The 25,112-nt window shown below is 40.7% G+C and overlaps 1 protein-coding gene across 1 annotated transcript in view; it reads right to left on the bottom strand.

The window, feature by feature from the left end:
- Positions 1-1,793: 1,793 nt before the first annotated feature.
- The window catches only part of LOC128740507 (kinesin-related protein 6), a 139,439-nt gene continuing 116,120 nt past the window's right edge, over positions 1,794-25,112 (bottom strand). The window contains exons 2-6 of the mRNA XM_053836051.1: positions 2,722-5,760; positions 2,509-2,646; positions 2,240-2,447; positions 1,956-2,171; positions 1,794-1,882 (exon numbers count right to left, since the gene is read on the bottom strand). Of these exons, the coding sequence (XP_053692026.1) occupies positions 1,794-1,882; positions 1,956-2,171; positions 2,240-2,447; positions 2,509-2,646; positions 2,722-5,760 (3,690 nt within the window). The remainder of the gene's footprint in view (positions 1,883-1,955; positions 2,172-2,239; positions 2,448-2,508; positions 2,647-2,721; positions 5,761-25,112) is intronic.

Genomic DNA, 25,112 nt, shown 5'->3' with positions numbered 1-25,112 from the left:
CGACTGATGTGGTACGTGCGTGCTTCGGGGGCATTCTCGAGTCTTGCGGAGCAGCGTGAGGGTTGCGGCAAGGGAATAAACTGCCCTGTACGTTATTCAACATCGCTATTGAAGATGTGATCCGGCCAGCAGGCATCGAAACGACAGAAACGATCTTCAGCAAAAGTGACCAATTCCTAGCCTTCGTAGACGACGTCGACATCATTACTAGAAAGGCGGAGGGGAGGGTAGGAAGATTGGGACAAATCAATGCGTCTAAAACGTCAAAACGTTCGCCTCTCTCGGACGTGACCAGTGACGGAGATAAACTGGTAGAGATCGATGAGTTCATATGCAACAAAATTTGTTCTCTTCAAGAACCTCACCGGCACTAGGAGGAGAGAGGCCCAACTTGTTAGATGGAACGGTCAAGTTGAAGCCGACAAGTGTGTGTCGAGATGTTCAACGATTCGGCGATGAGTAGCTAAGGACCGAGTACAGTCAGTGGAGAGGAATTCTTGATACGGCAACAGCCACTCCAGCTCTATGCTGCTGGAAAAAGAAAAACAATCAGCCAAGCGGCCTGATATCTGGATATCCAATGAGGAACTTCGTGGTCAATGGTGTCAACGGCCGTTAGCAACAGAAATTCGAGAACGTATGGGGAAGTCGATCCGACGCACCTTGAGGACATGAGCGCACGAGATCTGCAGAGAAGCACTTGACTGGAATCTACACGGACAAAGAAGGAGAGGCAGACCCACAGGCTCATGGCGACGCATCTTAGCCAACGATACCTGGGCTGTTGACCGGGAAACCGTCAGCAGCGGAGATCTCTGGTTTCATTTCTTTGTTCTGCCGGACCGGCGGACAAGGCCCATAAGTAAGTAAGTAAGTTTCCCAAGCTAACGAAAATTGGGAGAATGTCTCGGAAAACTTTTGCGAAGGTATTTCAGCTACTGAAAACCATTTTAAGCTGAAAGAAATAAATTATCATTGATAACTCGCTGCTTAGTTTCGTAGTTTGTATTTCATTTATATTACAACTAAGTTTTTAGAGAACAGTATGTACAAGGTTGGTTTTAAGGTACTGCACAGATGAGGACACATCCTTCGATTTCGAAACAATCGCCATTTAATCAGCTTCGGAAGTTAGCAGTTAATATTTACTCAAATTAATGGTCAAGAAGTTGAGGGACATGCTTAAGAACAAGTGTAACCATTGTAAATTAGAGGAAACCATACCGTTCCAAGTCCGACTATAATCTAGCTTACAATACGTGTGCTCGCCTGTGCAGTGCCCAATAGTCGCTTACTGGCTAGTAACTACACTTAATAATAAATTAACATTTCTACAATTAACATCGTATGGTTTGCAATGATTTTTTAAACATTGTTCAACAACAGTGTAACGTTTGTGAGTGTATGGTTTTTTGTCCTAAAAATTACTCTCAATTATTGTCCATAAGGAGGTACCTGGCCGAACTGCCGGCAACCTTCCGGCTTTCAGCCAGTTCCTGCTCTTGAAGAAGAATAGTTCCGAAACCGATCCGAGTGTAATTCGTGTTGGCTTAGAAATAGGTACTCGAACCATTAAAAAAACCGGAGAAACCAGCGCGTCGTGGCATTTCGGCGAGTTTGTTCACTGATAATTTTCGCGCAAGAGTTCGGAAAATTAGGTGGACTGAAAGTTTTTTTCTTTTTCGAGGGCCACCTCTTCGGTGGGCGGTTGCCGACGGTAGTTCGAAGAGGTGGCTAACTGCTAGGTTTTAAATAATAGTGTCGCTGGAAAACGCAGGAAGCTTGGCCAAATTCTACAGCAGAGAGTCCACGGCATGTATCACACCGTTCGTCGTGGGAATGTTCGACGTCTGCAGGTAACCGTCGTTGATTTTTATTTTACCTGTTGGGAAAAGTGTAGAACCGGATCAGTTGGATGTGGACTCACGGTGGTTTTAATATATTCTATGACGTACCTGCACTCTTCTGTAGTGTGACCGTTTTGCCTTCGGCCATGGCATCTTTGACTTGGTAGAAGCGCATTCCAGCGGTGAATAATGTTCCCGGTATGACGTGTTTCTTAACAAGCTCCTCCGCCTGTTCTTTGTCCGTGACTAGTTTGTTCAGTTCATCCGTCGAGTAGTTGGCGAAGGCCGCATCGGTTGGGGCGAATACTGTGTACGTTTTGATACCTGAAAAGAATAATTTGGGTTTGAGCCGCTCTGAATTCTAGCAAATTAAGTCATTTTTTAAACCATACCTTTGTTCTGTAGTGTATCAGACATACCCGATGCATATAATGCCCGCAGGAAGTGGGTGAACCGTCGCTCCCGATCGGACTGCAACGTCTGAAGGATATCACCGACCGGTAGAGGGAACATTACTCGATCTACGGCATGCGCAATGCCTTGAGGGATCGTGATGTCTTGCTTATCCGGTACGACCATGGCACCGTTGATCGTTGTTACCTGAAGTCATCGTTATTCTTTAGTTTCCAAATCATCATTTACGGAGCATCCAATTGCTTACCTTGACATCGTTCCACTCGGAATCGTGCATATTGTACTGATTAACTCGAAGCTGTGTTCCGGCCAGCGAAACACCGGTCATTTCATCCTGTAGTGATGTGATCTCGAACGATCCTGGAATAACGTGATGTAGCAGAAGCTGCAAGATCATTGCAAGAAGAAACAAGAAACATCAATTGATAAGTAATTTCCGTATTACCTAGACCACACTTACCCCACTGAGCAGTCGCGGATTGTTCTTGAACTTCTCTTCGGCTTTCTCCGGTCCACCCAGCTGCACCAGGAGACTGCGGAAAGCTTTGTCCGTCGGTACGAAGATCGTGTACGGTCCCGTTTCGTTTAGTATCGTATCCAAGCCAGACTGTCGGAGGTATTTGGCCATCGCAAATAGTCCGTTTTTCCGAAGAATCACTGGCAGTTCGTTCGTTGAAGAGGTCGGTGCTTGAGCTGGCAGCTGTTGTTGCTGCTGCTGCTGCGACTGTTGCTGTTGTTGTTGCTGCAGAGGGGGCGATTGCGACTGCTGCAGCTGTGGCGGTTGTTGCACAAGAGGAAGTGATTGCGCCAAAAGTTGTTGTTGTTGTGGCTGCTGTGACAGTTGCTGTTGTTGCTGATAGACATTCTGCATTGTCACGGTTGATTCCGCGGTGGAAGCAGTCGGGTTCACTACATCGAACTTACCGGTCGATTGCTGCTGGTACACGTTAGAGCTGGCCGTTTGTTGTGCCAGAGTTGATGCTGAAATGTAGTTCTCGGATCGTGTAGAAATGTACTGGGGCGTTGTGGAGACCGGGATGGGCGCTACGGTTGGGGGCGCTGTAGTGCTGGAAGCGTATGTTGCGCTGGCTCCAGTATTGAAAATGGTGTTGTCATTCTGGTAGTAGTTGGGGATGGTAGATTGAGTTGAAATGGCTGGCAGGGAAGACTGGTGTATTGTACTTCCAGAGTAGGTACTTGGTGAAAAGGCGGTGACGGAGCTGGGACTCGATGGAGCTGCCGTTGAGGCGTAGCTAGTTGAGGCAGGTGACGAAGCGGTTCGTGGAATGGTGTGATCTGCCATGAAGTTGGTTGATTGATGATTTTCCAAAGGCGTACTGTGTGGAATGATCGTCACCGAGCTAGCCTTTTGAACGGGCACTATTCGGGGCGTTGTATTCGCAGCTGGTCCTTCAACAATAATTGGAACTTTTAGTGCTTTGTTCGATGGTGGTGGCAGCTGAATTTCGCCGTTCTTGATTCGTTTCAAAATACTGTCCACGTCGGCTCCGGAAGTTTTAGTTTCCTTATCGCTGCTACCCTTGACACCTTGCACCTTGTACGAACCATCGTCCTGTTCTTCCAGGTAAACAAAGGTAACCTTCTTTTGGGGTGGAATTTTGGCAACTTCCTCGATGCGACCGTCATCGTTTTGCTTGATAAGCTCAAAGTCAGCGCCGGGCGGAAGAATTCCGCTTTTTGCAATATCCGAAATGGACAACGGTTTGGCCGTCGTGGGCGAGTCAACTTGTTGCGTTAGTACAGCCTCCGAGTTGACGTTGGCACGCTTGATGATTTCCGGATCGGTGGTACGGATAATTTGCACTTTTTCGCCGTTCGGTAATACGATGTCGGTGGTGCTGAAGTTTTTACCGCCAAGATCCTGATGGCCCTGCTCGGCGAGAGCCGCTTTCAGTTGTTTGAGCAGCTCGTCGCGGCCGAGCGCCTTCGTCGATTTGACTTTCGTTGGTTTCGGTTTGGTGGGTTTTGCCGATTCAGTTTGGAACAGATTTTGACGGTTCGATTGCAGTAGGGCATCCAGATCGGTTTTAGAAATGGTGCTGTAGTCTTTCTTGCTGTTCGTTTTCAGAGGAATAACCGACAAGCTTCGTTCGGTTGTCGAAGGCGATAGGTTGGAAGCGGCTGTGGTAGGATTAGGACTTTGACTGGCTTTTGTTGCTTTCTCCTGTACTGGTCGATCAGAAGGAATCATTTCGCGGATTTGACTTCCAACGACGGGAGTTTTCCTGATGGTTTCGTAATCTTGCTGTTGCTGCACAATTTTTTGCTGCTTTTTGAGGAAATCTTGGTGGAGTTGCTGAACCTTTGCTTGCTGTTTCTGGTACTGTTTCTGCAGGAATTGTTCGTGCTTTTGAATAACTTTCTGCCTTTCTTGCAGTTCGCGGATTCGGATGCTCTCCTCCTTGAGGCGGTTTTCCAGTTCCTGCTGTTGCTGGAAGGTTAGTTGTTGCTGCTGTGGATTTTGTACAGGGAAGGATTGTTGAGGCTGATTCAGCTGAATTGCTGCTGGAGCAATTTGAGGAAATACTCCGGGTTGTGAGTTGAGGGTTTGCGTGGGTGCGAATACTGGCACGTGAATGGGCGGGAAATTGTTGAACTGTGGTTGATGTTGGGCGGCGAATGGATTGAAATTGGAAGTCTGTAGTGGCTGTTGAGCTAAGGGGACGACTTCGGAGCGAAGATGATTGCTATCGAACGGCTGTTGTTGGATGTTTTGGTTGAAGGGAGACGACACTTGGTTCGGTGGGAATTGGTGTTGTGGAGGATTTTGGAAGAGCGCTTGCGCTTGAGGGACTTGCACATTCGAAGGGAAGCGAATTTGTGTAACGGGATGTTGTTGTGGCTGTTGTGGTTGTTGTTGTGGAACTGGGAAGGTTGGAGCTTGTAGGAAGGGATTTTGAGCGGAATGTGTTACAGGACGAGTGTCGGGCAATCGTGGCGCATTGAGATGGCCCTCTGTCGGAAAGACATTGCCGCCGAAGGGTTGATTACTAAGCGGGGGCCCGTTGAAAAATTGCTGTTGTGGTGGTTGAAGCGTGTTCGGAGCGGGTCGTAGCTGTTGTGGTGATGGAGGTGACGGGTGTCGTGTTTCTTGCTGCAAGAGTCGTAAAAAATTTGGTATGAATGAGGTTTGTGTGTGATGTTGGAAGTATATTCGGTTTACTTGTGCTCCGAAGCCATTGTGTTGTTGTCTGCTGGATTGTGGTGGTCTGAAATTGTTTGGTGACAGCGGCGGAGGAAGCTGTTTGCCGTTGAACGGGGGTGGGTTTGCCTGGAAGGGAATGTTGTTGGTGCTTGAAAACGGCCGTTGGTTTGACTGCTGTGGAGGCAGCGGCAGTTGAATAGACGGTTGTATGACGACGTTCTGAGGCCTCTGATGCTGGTGCAGGTTAAATCGATGCTGGTGCTGCTGAATATCGCTAAGGATGTGTGCTTGTTGATGCTGCGTTAGTTGCCGCCTTTGCAGTTTGGACTGCGACTGTAAAAAGAAGAAAATTATTTTTGATTAAAATAAAGTCGAAATCTGGTTTCTGGTTATTAATTGCAGGACTGATCTTTTCCATGAAATTACCATAGGGCACTATAGTGTCTCAGAAAACTTTGTATTTGCTTTCAGCCAATTTTTTTTTATTGCAACTAAAAGAATAGTAGACGCATCTTCGAAGATTTAAAGATTGGTCGTCCCATTACCGGGGATGGGAAGGATAGGATAGCTAGGATGAATACTACGAAAGTACGAATAGGCTGGATAGGATGGATTCTGGAAGACTGAACTTGTTCTCGCTTTTATCTGTATCACTCTACGTTTTGTTGGGTTTCATTCTGCATTCTTCTCAAATAATATCATCTGGCATTCCGCGTCGAACCAGTCGATTCGTCGAATCCTCTTAACGAACCCAATAGCACTTTCTGCAGCGCTGTGGATGGCTGCTTTAACGCTATCCCAGCAGAGTATGAGAAAAGTCATGACCCAAGTTTCCAGCCATAAACAGCTCGCACAGCGACGGTGATAGTGGATTGCCCATTGGTGCACCTTTCAATTGTTTGTAGTGGTTTCCCCTGAATGTAACGTAGTTCTCCATACACAATTAGTTACGAGTAGTACTAGATAGACAATTAGTTTCAGTTAGTTTCAAGTATCTTCATATTTTTTCTTCAACGCGTTGCCCAATTAGTTGCAAAGGCCAATCTACCAGGATGCTTATCGATTCTTTAATAGGACCGCTCGGGAATAAGGCTGCAACATCGGAAGAGCCCATTGTGTCGTCTTCTGTTAGTTCTCCCGATGTTGTTAGGTTCTCAACCGAATGCTCGTGTGAAGCTGATGGACAGACTCCGGAATTTTACGGGCATTTTTTGGAACTCGGTTACCAACCACTTGGAAATCTTTTCCGTAAGTGATCCGTTTGTCGTGATTATTTCCCCCATTTCGTTTCCTGGTTTGTGTATTTTGGGTTGTCCTTTTGTCCTGAGTGATGTACGGTTTGATGTTTGTGGTTTCCGATGCAGTCTCTTAGCGCAGGTTGACATTCTTTTATTGTGCGATTAACGATTTCGGGAAAACTACTACAAACAGTTAAAATGTGCACCAATGGGCAATCCACTATCACCCAGAGAATCAAAATATCATTGTTCATACTCAGAAATAAACGACAAAAACGAAGAGCGATAAACTGGTTGTTCTCTTCCTATAAAACTAACATAGAGTTTATTTCTAATTCCAGTCGTAGCGCACTGGTCCAAACAGCGAAATACGAGATCGTGTGATATTGCGCCGAAACGTGAAGTTTTTCGCATGTAATGTCTTTAAGAACATTTCTTGGTATATCAAACCCCTTCTTGTGAGAGGAATCTTTGGGTGATTAATTCCCTTAAAAGTGAGATACGAAATTTATTTTCTCGTATATTTGAGATACAGATCTAGTACTTTCAGCAAAGTTGTAGTAAATATCAATATAAACAACTTTGTCAAAGACACCACACTTGTATCTCTTCATGGAAATCATAAATGAAGCGTTATTCGTGGACAAACCCTTTGAAGCAGTTTGTAAACCCTGACTTATTCTATTCAATTTTTACGTGTGCATAGTGTTCTAGAAAGTTGTTTATCTTGCTAAAATCAACGTTTCTGTAGAACATTATTGTATGTTATTTTCTAAAATTTCGGAGATTTTGAGCTTTTTTCAAATAGTACTTCTTTGAGCTTAAATATTTCCCAAGGTGGCAAATGGTGGCAGTATCTGTATCTGTTTGTATCCTCAAAAGTTATAGTTGTTTTAAAAATCCATCTCAGTCATGTTTACAGAACAATTCAACTATACTTCGGATGCAATAAACGCCATTTTGTTTACATTGGCAATCTCTTTCTAACAAGCTAAGTTACCTGCAATTTCTCGCCTATTTTCGAGTCGAAAATGAAAGTAGACTTAAAATTATTTGGAAGCCAGCGCGCATGTATTTGTGTAGGACGGCATAACAACAAGAGTCTTTATCGACAGACTTCGTAGACGGTTATAAGAGTACAGGAAAACTAAGGGGCTGCTGCAAAGATCCTAATGACTTTTTAAGCAGCACCGTCCAATCGAGACTCGAACATACGATGACTGGTTTGTTACGCCAGCATCGTATCCGGAGCTAACTGAGCGGGCTAATGGCACGATGATTCTGTAAAGAAGTAGAACAGGCCTTTCAAATGCAGTTGACTGTCATCTTGGATTTAGTCGCCATGTTGGAATTTATTTAAAAATTGCCATTTTAACCATGATCTCCCTAACCGATTTCAATTTCAAGACCACCATTGAAAAGCTGAGAAAAATTACTGAAAGAAGCATTCATCAAATTAGGTGTGTAGTGGCATTTTCTCTGTTTTCTGAATTTCCTGTTTTCTCTGTTTTTTCTGCTTTCCCTGTTTTTTCTGTTTTCTAACTTCCCCGTTTCTCTGTTTTCTAATTGCCCAGTTTTCTGATTCTCTATTTTCTGATTTTTCAGTTTTATTACTTCTCTTTATTTTGTTTTCTCATTCTTTAGTTTTCTCTGTTTTCTGACTTCGCTGGTTTTTTGTTTCCTGACTACTCTGTTTTCTCTGTTTTTTGATTTTTAAGTTTTCTGATTTCCCCATTTTCTCTGTTTTCTCACTTCCTTGTTTTCTCTGTTTTCTGATTTTTCAGTTTTTTCTGTTTTCTGACTTCCTGTTTTCTGACACTACGATTAAACCTAGACCTTTTGACGTAGGACTATGTCTTACGGCAAGTTTTGAGATAGGGTGTTATTCCAAAAAATCGAAAAATGCGATAGATTTTGAGCGCTAATAGCTCAATGGTTTTCCGATCGATTTTCAATATTTTTGTACCAATCGATCGGAAAATCTTCTACGCAGCCACACAAATATAGAAAACTATTGATTTTCAAGTGCGCACTATTGAAAAATCGGATATAATGGAGCATTGTCCACCTAGAAATCCTTGCTTCATGATTGGTTGTTGGAAATGACGTCATCAAAAGTGGTAACGCGTTTTCACACTTCGGCTTATAATTCAGTTGATTTTCAATAGATTTCCAAAATATTTACACCAATCGATCGGAAAATCGAATTGGAAAATATAGAGAACTATTGATTTTCAATGCGCGTCATTGAAAAATTGAAAATAACTCTAACTTGGTCTAACTAGAAATTGCCGCTTCGTGATTGGCTGAAATAGTTTCCAATTATTTTCGAACAACTCTTGGTACAATTCAGGAATCAACGAAAAAGTCGTTGGAAAATTCCATTATAACATAGTTACAAGAGAACTAAATGGAATTCTACCCTTTCTCGTTGATTGTTATTTTTTTTTTTGATAATTCCTTATTGTGCTGTACCACAGATATTTTAATTCCAATAATCGTCACATTGAAACATAATCTGCCATGAACAAGTAATAGCGATTAATAGCAAGTTAACGCCAAATGAAACACTAATTCACCGCAACAAATCCGCAGGAAAACAGATTAAAATTAAACCGAATGTTTTGTTTTAATATTTATTGCTGTTCCAATAAACTTTATTGTGATCAGCGGAGAACAACAATCTTTAATATCTTCATATAACCAGTATTAGTACATGTTAGCAGTTGTAGTGACCTTTTTTGCATCTTCACATAAGCATTTGTTCGTTCTTAAAAGAACGGTTTTCGGTAATTAATGAAACTTTGGAAACTTGGAACTTAGGGCTTTTCACTCGGTTTTTTAGCAACACAAATCTATCCATCACCAATGCTACAGTAATACAGCAAAAGGTCAACTTTGCTTTTTTGTTCAGACTGAAATTGAAATGCTCCAGTTTGTTTAATGTAGATGATGGAATGATGGACGTTGAAAAATAGGCGGGACCGATTCTTGTCGCTTGCTCTGGTATATAACACGACGGAAGCCAGCGAACAGCATTATTCAAACGCTAGCTGAGCTACTGCCAACATCTCATCATTGGCATGTCTGTACGCGATAAAAGAGGAAGCATCAAGGGCAAACGAACGTCACGCCTGCAGTTCCCGGTCGGTCGTGTTCATCGGCTGCTGAAGAAAGGAAAGTATGCTGAGTGTGTTGGAGCTGGAGCACTTGTCTCGCTGCTGTGACGGAATATCTGACTGCTGAAAATCTGGAATTGGCAGGAAATATGCTGTTCACCAGACCAGAATTATCCCACGTCATATGCAGCTGGCCACCTGCACTGGTATTTCATCGTGACTCATGACCATACACGAACGGCTTCGTCAATCGCATGTGTCGAAAGCTGCTGAGGTTTTTCGGTTGGTCTCTTGCATCAAGCCGTGCCTGGTTTGCGGTTATCGGTAGTCTAATTTACCGAAAAGAGAATTACGTTAAGCGCGTTAGTGCAAGTTTATCGCAAGCTGGAGCTATGATAATCAAACAATCGGTCCTTTTAAGGGTCACACAACGATTGAAGAGTTTATTATATTTTCTTGCCCAGTTAATATCATCATAACACAGGTAACGAAGGAAAAGTTGAATTTTTCGCCGTTGCGGACGACCAAAAAACGACGGAAATAAGTTTTGTGGTCACGGGCGACATTTTCAGCCACTTCCAAAATGTCTGCAGCTTCTAAATGCTTTATTATCAGTGTTCTTTTTGTTTTGTAATTTATTTACCATTTGGTTTAGTGTGACTTCGATTCGTTCTAATAGAATACATTTAATCAATTCATGAATATAACTCCAAAATTGGTTGAGGATTGAACGTATACTATGTTACTACTTTGATAAACGTTACGTATGTAGCTTGTATACATGAAGAATCGCATTATTACATGGATACATGCTTCTATCGCTACAAGGAGACTTATGTAGTCGTACGTCATCTATGCGGTCGTGTCTTGTGCACAACCCCTCTGATTTTTTATGTCTTTGCTTGGAAGGTACGCCAGCAAATGTGACAAAGTCCCCTCGTTCCAAAAAAATTTTACACGAACGCGATTAAACCCAGTCCAATTTGATGTCTGTGTTAGGGAAGTCTGCCAGAACAAGTGATAAAAGTCCTTTGTCCCAAAAGATCGCAAATTCTTTACGACGAGAAAATTAAATTTAATTGCGCTGTTAATTGAGTGGTTACTGAAATTTCAAAAATCTCTAACGTCTGCTACTACAGTAGATCGAAATAATATCTGCTGCGTTTTGAGTCTTTTTACAAAAATCAGAGGGGTTGTGCACAAGACACGACCGCATATATAGGTGATGCAGGACTACGTAAGTCTCTTTGTAGTGATAGTTGCATGTATTCATGCTTGTAATCATTCGATTCTTCATGTATACATGCTATATGCAACATATATACATGCTACATGCGTTGTATGTAACATTTATCAAAGTAGTAACATTTACGTTCAATTCTCAAAAGATTGTGCATTTGAAAACAATTTAACAAAATTAAGAACATAAACTATTGCTTGCCTGCTACCTTACAGAAATTAAAGATTGTTTTTATTACCCATGGTTCCCCACGTTGAAGGGATTTTACCAATTCAATCCTATTTTATCAACAGCACATCTTTTCACTACACTTCTAATGAAACGGAAGCATGCGTATTCATACAGAGTCTTATTATAACTGTACACTAATGTGCTACAGCTGTACATTTTTCCAACACAAATATCAAATTCGCCGAGGTTTAATCGTCTCGCAGTAAAGAATTTGCGATCTGTTGGGACAACGGACTTGTGTCATTTTTTCTGGCACACTTCCCTAACACAGACATCAAATTGAACTAGGTTTAATCGCGTTCGTAAGAAATCTGTTGGCACGAGGGGACTTTGTCATTCTTTCTGGCGTACTTCCCAAGCAAGGACATCAAAATGGTCTAGGTTTAGCCGCGGTGTTAAGAAATATTGTTGAAATGAGGCGACTTCGTCACTTGTTTTGGCTTAGTTCCCAAGCACAGATATCAAATTGGTATAGGTTTAAATCATCGTAAAGAATCTTCCAACCAATCACGAAGCGAGAATTCTGGTAAAACATTGGTTCATTATTTTCAATTTTTCAATAGTTCAACATCAAGAATCCATACTTCTCTTTATTTGGGCAAATTCTTAGAAGATTTTCCGATCGATTGGTGTAAGAATATTGAAAATCGATCGGAAAACCACTGAGCTATTAGCGCTCAAAACCTTTCATTTTTCGTGACGCTCGCATTTTTCGATTTTTTGGAATGATACCCTATCTCAAAACTTGCCGTAAGACGTAGTCCTACGTCAAAAAGTCAGTCTTCGCTCTGATATTATTATTGCTATATTCAAATTTAACTTTCCATTTCCCTGTTGCCATCCTGTGATAAGCGAAAATTACATCAGTTTCCCAGCGCACGTTGTCTAACATTGCGCGGCTCCGTAGACGTTCAATGAATGGTGACCGCATAATTAAGCGTAATCGATGCCCACGGGGAGCACAGGTATTATGCTATGCTGCTGGTGCGTCATTATGCTTACACTTCACCCAGAGCCCCCATCGGGAAACATCTTCTGCTAGCGATGTTACTGCTAGGTTGACCGCAACGATTACGCCATTCCATTGATCTTTTCAATCCAACAAAAGTAAGTTAATTAAAATAGGACACCCAGACAAACTAGTAAATTTAGCCATGAGCCAAGAGGACGTAAAAAACTTATGTAGGACCAAGGTTTATTAGAAAGGCGAAGTTTTAAACCGAAATGTTGACACAGATTCATTCACTCAATCTACTAGAGTTTCGTTTTTTTCACCGGTCACCCTAATTCACGTCACTTTCACATGCATTTTTTGTCGATTCTTTTATTTCTTCTATCTCACCCAGTCGAATTGTCTACTTCATGCATGCAAAGATAGATAACTTTTGTTTACACGCATAAAATAAGCAAAAGCTTTTTGTGTGCTCGAGTGGTCCGGCCCGAAAGTCGTTAACAATAACAGTCGTTCGTTCGATCATGCTTCGATAATGAAACATCTCTCCCACAGAAGACGTCGTTCACGTCGAGAGACGTTTATTTAATTTAACGTCTTACACAATGCTGTGGACAGCCAGACAAAAAAAAAAGCTCCAGCACCTGAGCACTGACTGACTGTGCTTATCGATTCCATTCACTAACGAACGGTGCGATTGTTGTTAGTCACCAAATGTGATGTAATTACAATTCGAGAGCTTTACGATGCAATTAAGTGGCAATTCGTTAGAGCAGTTAAAGTAGTTTATTATGTCAAACACTTGGTTTTAGTGTTTTTCTCTTAGCGGTTCTTAGCTTCTTGATGCTTTTTGCATTTTTTGATTTTAGAATGGAAATATTTATGCCAAATTTGTTAAACCCCAAAAACAAGCAATTTGCGAGCAACCTTTTCTGAGAAAACATCTCATAATGATGGTAAATACCAGTTCAAAATGGCATTGGTAGTAAAATCGGTGTCTATAACCTCGCACCGCACCGCATCGTTGTTGTCGGAAAGATGATGCTCAACAGATCACGTTCAACGGGTAATTGGCTGGAAAGAAAGCCGCTTCTAGAGGTCTGAAATGAGAAGAGCCAACCAACAAAAAAATGCCCCTTTCGAATGGCTTTGCAGCATCTTCCATGCGCTGCGAACGAGCTGTCGGTTTAGTAGGTCTTTCGGTCGGCTTGTTTCTCTACTTTTTTTGCTACCTGGGATGGCCCCGAACGCGGGCCATAATAGTTCAAGTACCGCAAAAAAAAACCAGCAGACATGCACCCCTCGTGTGGACTAAACTGTGATGCAACCGTCGCCAATGAGATGTTGGTGAGATTACGCATCCAAACAAATCCACGGGTTTTGGCACGGGCAGCGGTTGACGGGAAACTACTTTCGTTGACCGCCTTTCGGGTGAAGAACTGCGGTTTACGATGGGAATCGGTTTAGGAAATCGACCGACTCGAATGGTCATCTTTGTCGACCTGTTGTCCAAACGTAATTGATGTCATGATGGGATTAGTAAATACTTTTCGGGTAGTTCGGTTTTTGTAAAAAAGGTAACTTGAACCTAAGAAATTTGTTCTTGTAAACATGACTTAAAGGCTCATGAAATACAAATCTGCAAAAAGAAAAGCATTAGTCAAAAGCTGACAGCACAGGAGCGCTATTACAGTTCAGTTATAAACGTTTCTTTGATCACATTCTAACAAGTTTGAAGGTTTCTGAGGTCGATAAGGTTGCAGCGATGTACAGAGAAGGGAACGAATTTAGATTGGTCTTTGCACAGAAAATGCCAAGAGCAAATCGAAAAAGTTTCTTGTGAATGGCTCTAATCCGCTTAATACGTAATAAAAGATTTGCCAAATATCTGAGTAGAACGTCAAGGTGAAGCGAACTAAAGCGGTGTAAGTTTTGCACATTCTAAATTAGTTACCAATTTAGCCGAAGTAGTTTTCAAATATATATAATCTGGTATTTGATTCACACTGAATAAAGCCATCTTTTCACAAATGATTGTACGAAACCATTTTATTTATCAATGGTAGTATTAGGCAACTTTATTCGTTTATGGTCTTACCGATTCATAACTTTTCATTAAACTACGGTTCATTCAACAATGATCGCACCGCCGCATTCTGGTCGTACCAAACTATTTAAATCATCTATGGTCGTACCGAACCATACACAGAGAATCGGGACAGGCAAACTTTTGACGAAATTCAAACAGTTGTACCTTCTACAAAATTGAGCATTTTTAAATGATACCGAATGCTTCCGATTGGGAAATTTTACAGTTTTTCTAAAATATTTTATGATTCCGGTTGCCGGAGAATATGTCAAAAACTGAGTTTTTCTTCTTTTGTATCTTTTTCTGTCATGAAAATTTAATGATATTCATATTTTATCTCAAAACTGGGACTTCATTGCCAGTCGATTGGTGAAAAGAGGATGGTAATTCGTCGAGAAACATCCAAGTTACGGCCATTCCCGTGAAATTTGGACTGGTAACAACTATTGCTCTGGCCGTTTTAGGCCATGACGTAAACCATATCGATATGACCCTCAAAATTTGAGATTTTATGAGCCATTGACACTGGAAGCGTTTTCAGGTTTGCGGCGTGCTGCGGTAAGCCTGTAGCAGGTTCTAGGTACCCCGGCAGAAGTGATCGTTTTAGGGAATATTCGAAATCATATTAATATGGGTGTCAAACTTCAGGATTTTCAACTTCGTAAATTTTTGAAGTTTGACATCTATATTGGTATGGTTTTGGTCATGTTTTAATATGACCATAAAGGTAAGACATTACTGACAACATTGTTAAAACAGATTTCATTGAAATGACCGTACCCGGTTTTTCTCTTCTCTTCTCTTTTCACCAATCGACTTGAAATGAAATATAGTTTCGGGATAAAATATGAATATTAATAAATTTCCATGACAGAAAAAGACTCAAGCGATAAAAAAGATCAGTGTTTGACTTACCCCCGGACAACCCGGAATATACCGGTGTTCACTCACTACTACGAATCTTAAAATATTTTAGAAAAACTAAAATAATTTCGCCGTCGAATGCAATTGGGTACAAAAATGTCTTATTTTGTAGAAGTTATGACTGTTTAAATTTTGTCAAAATATTGGTTGTCCCGATCATTCTGTCTAACCCCTGTACATCATACAACCATGCTCGTACCGAATCATTTAATTCATCTATGGTCGTACCGAACCATTCTCTTCATTCTATAATGAACGTACCAAAACTTTCACTCATATTCGGTCGTTTCAAAGTTTTTTTCAATCGCACAACCAGCTTAATGTATGAATATAGGAACAAAATACTTCAAGTACACTTATTTAAGTTCAAGTTCTTTTCCTTTCTGGCATAATAAATCATGACGTATCAAGAAAAATGCTGTAAAAACTCCTCATTTTGTTATCAACGGTGTAGCAGCCTCAAAGCGCCATAAATATAAATGATAAACTTCCTTCAACAATATTATAGATAATAATCAACTGTACAAATGCCGCTCGCAGCAAACAATTTGGTTTGTATATTTCGGTTGTAGCTGAGAGATGCGAAATCATCTCTGCACCAAAAAGTTATATTCCACACCACATAAGAACAGGTAAGTACCAAAGTGGAGGCAATATACATGCAAAATTTTAATGATTCTATGTTGGATTCTATACAACAATTCTTGGAACACGCAACTTATTACTCCTCAATATACGATTAAGATAGAACTAAGTGTTACAACCATTTATAAGCAAAGCAAAGCTTAGGTGCTACATTCCGTTATCGAAACTAGACCTTCTGTTTTTATACGATAGGTTTCGCAGCCAGCTGTTAGAGTACAGGATAATTGCAGGGCCAGTTCTTACGATCCTATTGACCCTAACAGCCTCTCCCAGCCGAGATTCGAACATACGATGACTGGCTTATTAGGCCAGCGTCATACCTCGAAGCCAACTGGGAGGCAACCATATATACTGTTTTACAATTCACAGCCGTAAGTTGTACATAACGATATGCACGACTGCAAAATAACTTATTATAAACTTCGTTTTGACATACTCTAATCATTATGCAATTCTAATGTAGAATTGACATCATATGATTTAATGTGGACTTTCTATTACGATCTTGTGTTCTCTGGGCTTACACTACTTTTTCGCTGACTTTCACTGAGGCACTACCTGTAGTCATATGAGTAACTACTGAGTAAAAAGCCGAAAATGAAACCTGAGAAAAAGACAAAAATTGGCATGGAAAAAAAACTAAATAAAAATCGTGTCACATTCGGAGTTAAAACGTGACGTAAAAAAATAAAAAAAAGTGGAAAGTAGAAAACGGGTGAAAAATATGAAAAATGAGGTTCAACAAGAGGAGACTTGACAAAAAAGAGGGAGAACGGAAGAGAAAAGAAGAAAAATGAGAGAATAGAAGGAAAATGATGAAAAATAGACAGAAAAAGAAAAAAAAGACCAAACAACGGGATAAAAAAGAAGAAATAGAGAAGGATAAAGAGCGGGAGCCAAAAAATTAAGAACCAAGAACAGAAAAGAAAATAAAGAAAAAGAAACAGAACGTGACAGAGACTTTTCTTTAGAAGGAAAAGCTGAACAGGATGAGAGAAAGAGCGAAACTGACGAAGACAAAAAATGGTAAAGGTATTAATAGGACAGAAAACAAAAAACAAGATTGGAGAAGAGGAAAAACGGGCATGAAAATGCTAGAAAAATAACGAAAAATGGAATAGAAAAGTGAAACATGAGAAAATTCAGAATTGAAAAGGGTGAGAAACAGGAGAGGAACAAAGGAGAAAGAGAAAATGGAAAAACGAGACAAATAGACGTAAGACGGGACAAAAAAGAAGAAAAATGGGGACAGAAAAGGTGGGAAAACAGGAAAGAAATTACGGAAATTCAAGACAAGCAAGGGAAAACGGAACAAAAAATATGAAAAAACAAATGGAAAAAGAAGAATTGCGATAGAGAAAAACGAAAACCGTTATAGGAAACGATTTAAACGGTAAGCAGAAAAATGAGACAAAATGGAAACAGAAAGTGGAAATGGGATAGCAAAATAGGACAGAAAAAGCAGAAAATATAAACAGAAAAAACGGACCAAAGAAAATGGTAAAAGTGAAGAAAAAGGAACGAAAAACAGGTGATAAAGAAAAAACAGGAAAGCAGTGGGAAAAAGGGAGCCAAAACAGCATAAACGTGACAGAAAAGAAAAAAGCAGGGTGGCTCAAATGGGAAAAAACGAAACAAACGAAAACAAAAAATGGGTCGAAAAATGGAAACGAAAAAAAGAAAAAGTAAAGAGAAAAGACACAAAATGTAAAAATAACACAAAAGGGATGAGTGAAAAACTAGACAAAAAAAAATAAAATTAGCAAAGAGGAAAACCGGAATATTGAAACAGAATAAAATAGAAAACGCGGAACAAAGCAAAGAAAAAGAAGAAAATGGTTAAAAGCGATAGCAAAAAGAAGAAAGTTGAGAACCAAAACCCAAGAAAACGGTACTGAAATGAAAAAAAAACGGAACAAAATGGAGAAAAACGGCACTCACTAAAAGAGAAAAAAAACAGAGAAGATGTAAAACGTGTGAGAGAGTGAGACGAAATATGTAAATTCTAATATCAAGTAAAACTTCCTATCTCATTACGTGTCCTTGACTTCATTTAAGTCTAATTTAATGTCAAGTTTAATAGGTTTTAATATAATACAACTTAACATAAGTGCAATCTCGGGTTCAATTGCGAGTTCGATCGCCCAGTTAGCTGCTAGGTACGATTAAAATGTAATTGCAAGTCTAATCTCAAATCCAACCTAAGACCAATTTCAATTCCAATTATAAGTTCCAATTCGAGCATTAATTCAAATATAATTTCATGTATAATTTCAACTTAAAATTCAATTTCATGTCAATTTTCAAATGAAAACTCCAAAATCAATTTAAGTTCGGGTTTTTGTCTAATTGCAAGTAAAAATTCCAGTTTAAATCACTGCAAATTTAAGTCCAATTTCCAGTTCAATTTGATATGAAGTTTCAGGACCAACTTAGTCCAAATTCAAGTCTTATTTAATGCCCTATGTCAAGTCCAATTGTAACGCTCATTTCTTGTCCAGTTCCAAGCCTGCTTCTAATTTCTATTTCCTTTTAAAATTCAATTGCACCCGAAAGTCCGGAGTTTTCAACCTAATCGGCCGATATTTTTGTGATATACTTATCACGAATTCGCGGTTATCCTGTGGTTACTCGTTTTGTAGGCCATGACATTCGTCTGAATCGTCGGGTGGTCCACCTTTTGTTTATGTCTGGGCACGCTAGTGTATACAATATACACGCCAGCTCGTAGTGGAAAGCAACAGGATGTTGAGGATGCTATGCACAATAGGTTTTTTTTAGGTTTTTAGGTTTTTTTAGGTCTACCGGACTACGACAAAGATGTTGGCAATCTAATGGTAAGTATTGGTAAATAATTATAGGGTACGGTTTAACTGCAGTATAATGGTAAGCATAGTTTTACTGCCTCTACTAACCTGCTAGTACTAAACTTGCAAACTTTCACTGTGCACTTTTGGCTTAACTTGTCGACCATTGTTTACTTCAACTCAAGTGTTTCTAAATAAAATAGTAGTTATAATCAACTGAACTTAACTAGCTATTTTAATGCATGTTTTATCGATCCGATTTGGTTTCCTTACTACTCAAACGTAAACACACAGTATTGTTATTTTACCACCAAGGGACCGACCGGTGTTTCACTGCTCGGATTGACGAGACCAGGGGTCCGGCAACAAGGATTTTATTGAAAAGTGAACCATGGGAATTCGTTGGAATATCATGCAATTTAGCACAAGTTAAACTGATCACCATGTGCTGATGAAAAATGCAATCCCATTGAAGTAGAATACGAAAATCAACGGGTTTTATTGGCTTCCTTGAGGTACTTCAAAATTATCTTAATTATCTTAGGACCAACTTGTTGCTATCATGATAGTACAGTAGTAAAATGTAATGGAAAATTTGTTTCTTCCGGCTTGTTGCTTCAAAATTGACATTTTTTATGCCTACCGCATACTTCACACGGCTAATCCTAGGCATGCAGGCATACCAAGTATGCCTTTCACGCTTGCCCATCTGCCTCTTCTCCGTCGTCAAGTGATCTTCAGATGTCTCATCAGTTGTGTCATTGCACTTTTGTTTTTTTGTTTTCAAGCAGGTACTCCACATGCGCATTCATTATCCGCGTGCGTCCGTCCAACCAATCCCAAAAAGGTATTTAATTCTTCTGACCAAGGTGCTAAAATGATTTAACGATGAGATGCTGTTTTTTTTCGGTGATGATGTTACTGATGAATAACGTTTTGGTTGCCGTGGGCATGCCACAACATTCCGAATCACCTTTGGACGGTTTCGGACGCAGTTGGTTCGCATCACGCGCTCTCGAGATCCGTTCACTTTCGTTTTCATTTCCACCGTAATTTTCTCGGTATTCGGGGCATCTGCTGCGGCTCGTGTGGCTGCTGCTAATTGTGATGAAATGCCTTTTACGTTATGCCTGTGCTTGTTTGCTAGCAGCAGATTATGCATTATTGGCTTGTGGAGATTCCACTATATTGTATAGCGAGGAATGTTTGCTAATTTGTCGATGACTTTGGAGGACTGTCCTTTCCCTGTGCTTTAATTTAGAAAAAAATTGAACGGCCCTCATGTAAAAAAAAATCATTGAACGTCGTAAATTTGTCCGCGTAAGTAAATAGCCGGTTCTTTTCACTGACACAATTGCTAGGAATTGGTTTAATGGCGCCCAAGTTGAACCACCTCGTAACACAGTGCTCCACAAAGCAGCTACCGCGCTTCTATTATTGAGCTGTCGTAATAAGTTCCCATGGCTGTTGTTTTGGTTTGTTGTCTGAGACCAGTGCCGACCACTCGAAGGTAGAACCGAGTGGCTGGGTTTAATGTTTGTTTGGAGTTCCTTAATGAGGCATTTTTCTTTGAGAGATTGTGCAAAATTTATCCAACGACTACCGCGGAGTTCTTACGTCACCCGACAGGCCTTCGCTGGTTCGATCTTCCGTCTCGGTACAATTTCAACGTTATGTTAACAAACATGTATTATCGTTTTGTTAGCCACTTAATAAGGAGATGCTCAATTTGATTAGGTAATTTTTAGTCTTGTGCGAAGCTATTAGATATGTTTTAAAAAAAATCCATATTGACGATTAAAATCCAAAAATTCTATTTCGAACGCAGACCATTATTTAAATTACAGCTGTGTTTTTTCTATCCATCCAAATTTGCGTTCAATTGGATAGTAAGTTTTTGAATGATCAAAATTCCACTGCTTTGACTGTACTAGGCTCACGGGTGCTAAGATCGTGCATATCGGATGCACCATCTCTGAGAAGGAATATTAAATATAACCATAAGAATTGGGCATTCTGTGTTACATTGCTGTAGAAGATCTGACTTCATTGGGTAGTTTGGATGTTTTTTTGCATGTACTTTATTTGTAGGAGCCTTGAACCACTACCACTATTAGTTAGATCTATTATGGTTTACTCCGGTTGGCTATTTATGCATAATCAGTTCTTTCCATCACTATGAGTATGAGTGTTGGTCGGCGACTATTAGTGGTCGTCCTATAATTTGGCATTTCCCCCCAAGAAGGTTTGACTACCTTAATGATCTTCATTGCCATTTCCAGTTCAGTAGACCAAACTTGTTAGGCGTAAGGTTGTCCGAGAATCCGCAATCTCCACTGAATTAATGTGCTGCAATGATACAATGTGTGCTCCGAGGTCCCAACCTCAAAATTACAGAAGCAACTAGAGCCGTAGCGTAACATTGTGGTTCCCTTGGCAAAGGCCCAATTTGGTGCCTCCTTGCTGCTTAATTCAGTGTTCTCGTCAAGTTTATCACTTTTTCGAGTTATACCCACAATCATGCGTGATTCGTAAAGCGATCCTTAACCCTTAAATGCGCACGCTGAAAAAATTCATTTATAAAGAAAACTCACTTACCTAAAGGCGGCAAACATAATTTACTCTGGGGATGTTTTTCACTATGTTGTTTTAAAGCAACATTGCACAATTAAGGGTTAATTCAGTAGCGATAATAACACCCCCAGTGGTCATATGTAAAACCTTACAACAGCGTTTTGTTGATTGTAATTCGGTCCGAGGACAGGACGTGACACGTTGTATCGCAAAAGAGCCAATTTTCTGTTAAAAAAGAGCCAGCTTCTTGATTGACTGATTTCATGCGTGCAACTGAAGAAACAAAAATTCACCAGGGAAGCGCAAAAGTGTTGCTGGAAACCACAGCAAACACCAAAACCATAAAGTTTTTCCCTTTACTAGGTTTTTTAGAATTTGTTTATCGTGGCGTGTTGACATAAAACAAACAAGTTGAAGTGTAAGCGTAATTCGGCCAGATTGGATCAATTATTGTGTTATTAGTGATCAACTAGGACAAGTGGCTTGTTATCATAAACTACAGCTGAAATTTAAATGCTTTCGGAAACACCTTTCGTTGCCGCAGTAAATTTTAAAAGGGAATCGCCAAAACAAAATCAAGAAGAATAAGAAGCCACATGCCACGTCCTGTCCTAGATTTGGTCTATTTTTTCGCAGTTTAAAACCAGCGTTGATCCGAGATATTTATCATGCAGGAGAGCAAAAGATAAATAATTGTGCACAATCACCTCAAAATCCATCAGTGTCAACTCACAAGCTGCTGGATTATCCCAAATCCTAAAGATCCAAACAGAATGCTGCGTCAACGGGTGCGTCGGCGTTATTCTGACAGTTTTCCCGTGGGTTTACTGGGTTTAATTGATGCTGACGGATGCGTTAACGCAGCCTTCTGTTTGGGCCTTGATGGTCGCGTCGGAGTGGAACTCTGGATTATTAATTGCGGTTGACTCGAATCTCGTTAACTCTTAAATCAAGCAGACAACCCAGCCAAAGCCTAAAAAGCAATGGCCAGCATGCGGGTACATAAACTGTACGACCAGGAGGAGGTGTTAATGAAATGGATGTGTCCTGCTCGACAACGAAACTTAAAGCGAAGGCAGCTTCGAGCAAATTCCGGATGTCAAATTCTACAAGGCTCACCTGCTCACGGTTAGCTTCCTAGCATGTTTGTCCAGTTGGCATGTTGTGCTATTACGCTGTTGACGGCATTCCCAATTCTTTCCTTTCGGCACATTTAGTTTACTACGTTATCCAAGGTCAAAGGTTGCGACCTTCTCACTTATGCATTTAAAAACGACGTGCATTGATAGGCTTTACCGCCTTTCGCGGTACTACTTTTCAGGTACTAACCAGCAGTACCAGCGTTTTATGGCGAGTAAATTGCAGCTCCACTCCTTGAAACCATTTTTGTCATTTCAGGCCATAATGCAGAAGACCGAGCCTGCAATCTTTCCGATTGGCCCAGTTGTCAGCATTTACACCTCCTCCAGTGTTTCGCCTGTCACCGATAACATGACGTTATCAGCAAAACCGACGATAACTGCATTTCTGGACAGTTTCAGAGATAGTACACCGTTGTACATACCGTTTAAAGCGTCGGTCCGAGGATGGAGCCTTGCGGAACACCGTAAGCCGTATGGTTCATCGTCTTCCGTCCCTCAGCGGTTTCGTAAACAACCCAAGTATCAACGTAAGTTTTATTGCACTCTTATTGTGGTTTTCATGACCAATTCTGGTCCCAAATTGTTGCTTGGGGCCCGACCGCTTCTAAAAGTAACTCTTTAGAATGTAGCATGAATATTTCGGGTATGCATTCCATGCAGCGACTGGTCTCTCAACGGGGACTGTTGATTGCGTTTTTACGTTGATCATTATAACGGCGTAAAAGCAGTCTCCCCTTGGTTTGGACGGCTCGCCCGACTAGCGTCCGAATAGTATCTACCGTGGACTTCCCTTTCCGAAACCCCAACTGCATGTTCGGCAGACCATGTTCACCTTCCGTGTACCTGCTCAGTCTGTTAAGGATAATTCTCTCCAGAAGTTTACCTCTTGTGTCCAGTAGACATATCGGACTATATGACGTCGAAGCCCGGCTGATTTTCCTGGTTTCGGCAGAAAAACATTAACTGCTGGGTCTTCCATCAGTCCGGGAAGCTTCCATCTTCTAGGTATTTCTGCAGTACTACCCTGAACATGTCCGGGAATGCTTGTTTTACTGCCTTTAGTGCTACGTTAGGAAATACATCCGGACCGGGCGCCGTCTTGGTCTTGAACCATCTAGTCATTGTTAGTAGTTCATCGTTAGAGACTTGCAGGCCGTAAGCGTTGTTCCTCTTTTTTACACCGTACGGTGTTGGAGGCCGTATTGTAGGGTCGTACGTCAGGAAAAGTTCCTCCGCGCTAAGCTCTTACCGATTAGCTACAGTTCTGGCTCTCTGGATGTGTTTTCTGGCTCTGAGACAACATCCAGCTTAGCCAGAGACCCCAAGCGTTGAAATCTCCGGCAACCATGATCGGCCTTTGCTCGATGAGTTTAACAGCTGTATACGAAGATCCCGAAGATCACCCACTTCCTCGATGGGGAACTTGGACATTACATGTATCGCACCTTTATCTGCTTCTCAGTTACTGTTACCGGGAGGTGTTCGGTACGGCTCTGCAATTATTGCGACGAGGCAATTATAGCAATCCACTCCGTTGTCGACTGCCACTACAGTTGTTGTGTTGCAATGCTTGAGATTGCCCATCTAGCCATTTCCCATTTATATTAAGGTTACAAATCAGAATTACGTACCGATATGTATCCAACAAAATCGTATTCGGTGCGCAAAATCCGCTTATACGCACTGTTTTGGAAGCGATATACGCACTGAGGAATAATTTTTAACGATTCACTCATATACATTTCTATACGATAAGATCCGACTAAGCGCGATCAGCTTCATACAGTTATACAACTTTGTACTGAAAATCGTATGTTTGCCAGCTACTACCATTATAAACGATAGAACATCAACTTGTTGCGCGCTTTATTAGGTTTTTTTTACGATTCCGAATTTGTTACAAGATACTCAAGATAATTTTCGTACAGTGATATAGGGTACGGGAGGGTATTTCCAGCCCATTAAGCGGTAGCCTAAAAAATATTTAGGAATTATGTTGAAACTATATTCATTCGAGACAAGATTTTTATACCAGTTGATAGAATTTGATAGAATTTGAAAGTTGATAGATATTTAATGAATATCAGCGTTTATTTTGGTCTTAACGAAACGCCACTGAATTTGAGTTATAGTCGCGAGAAATGATAAAGTCGCTGCGGCTAAATTGGGCCCATTTTCTATAGTGGTGTCTGTGTTTTTTAAATCCGACCGGCCGAAATAGCCTGCACAGGGATTAGATGCTTTTCAAAAACAGATCAAAAGAGAGACCGATGGATAACGTGTCGGTATTGCCTAGATACCGGCTCATTAAAGATAACTAGTTTTGCAGTGACAACAGCTTGCTGCTGGCGCTAGTGTATCATTGAATCGTACATATACATTAACACCAGAAGCAAGTGGTTGTCACTCAAATATTAGCTATGTCAACACGATAGAAGAGTTTCAGGCGTTTCAGGCCTCACATATTGGTAGTAGTGTAAATAGAGCACCATATGCTGTAATTAAAAACAAAATGCTGCAAGTGCTAGTGAATGAAAATTGATTTATATTTTCATATCAGAAGGGATTTTTTGTGTTCTTCCGTGATAAAAAGAAGTAGAATTGTTCTGTGATACCATATTCAAAGCTGTTTAGTTTCTAGAATAAGTAAACGTGATCATAATTGTGTGTTTTCCAAACCATCATCAAGAGCGGATACGCGTAAGCGATTGCTGCTGGTTTTGA

This window comes from Sabethes cyaneus, chromosome 3, assembly GCF_943734655.1.
Source record: "Sabethes cyaneus chromosome 3, idSabCyanKW18_F2, whole genome shotgun sequence".
Classification (NCBI taxonomy): domain Eukaryota; kingdom Metazoa; phylum Arthropoda; class Insecta; order Diptera; family Culicidae; genus Sabethes; species Sabethes cyaneus.
The sequence above is the reverse complement of the archived record's forward strand: the minus strand, read 5'-3'. Positions and strand labels throughout refer to the sequence as shown.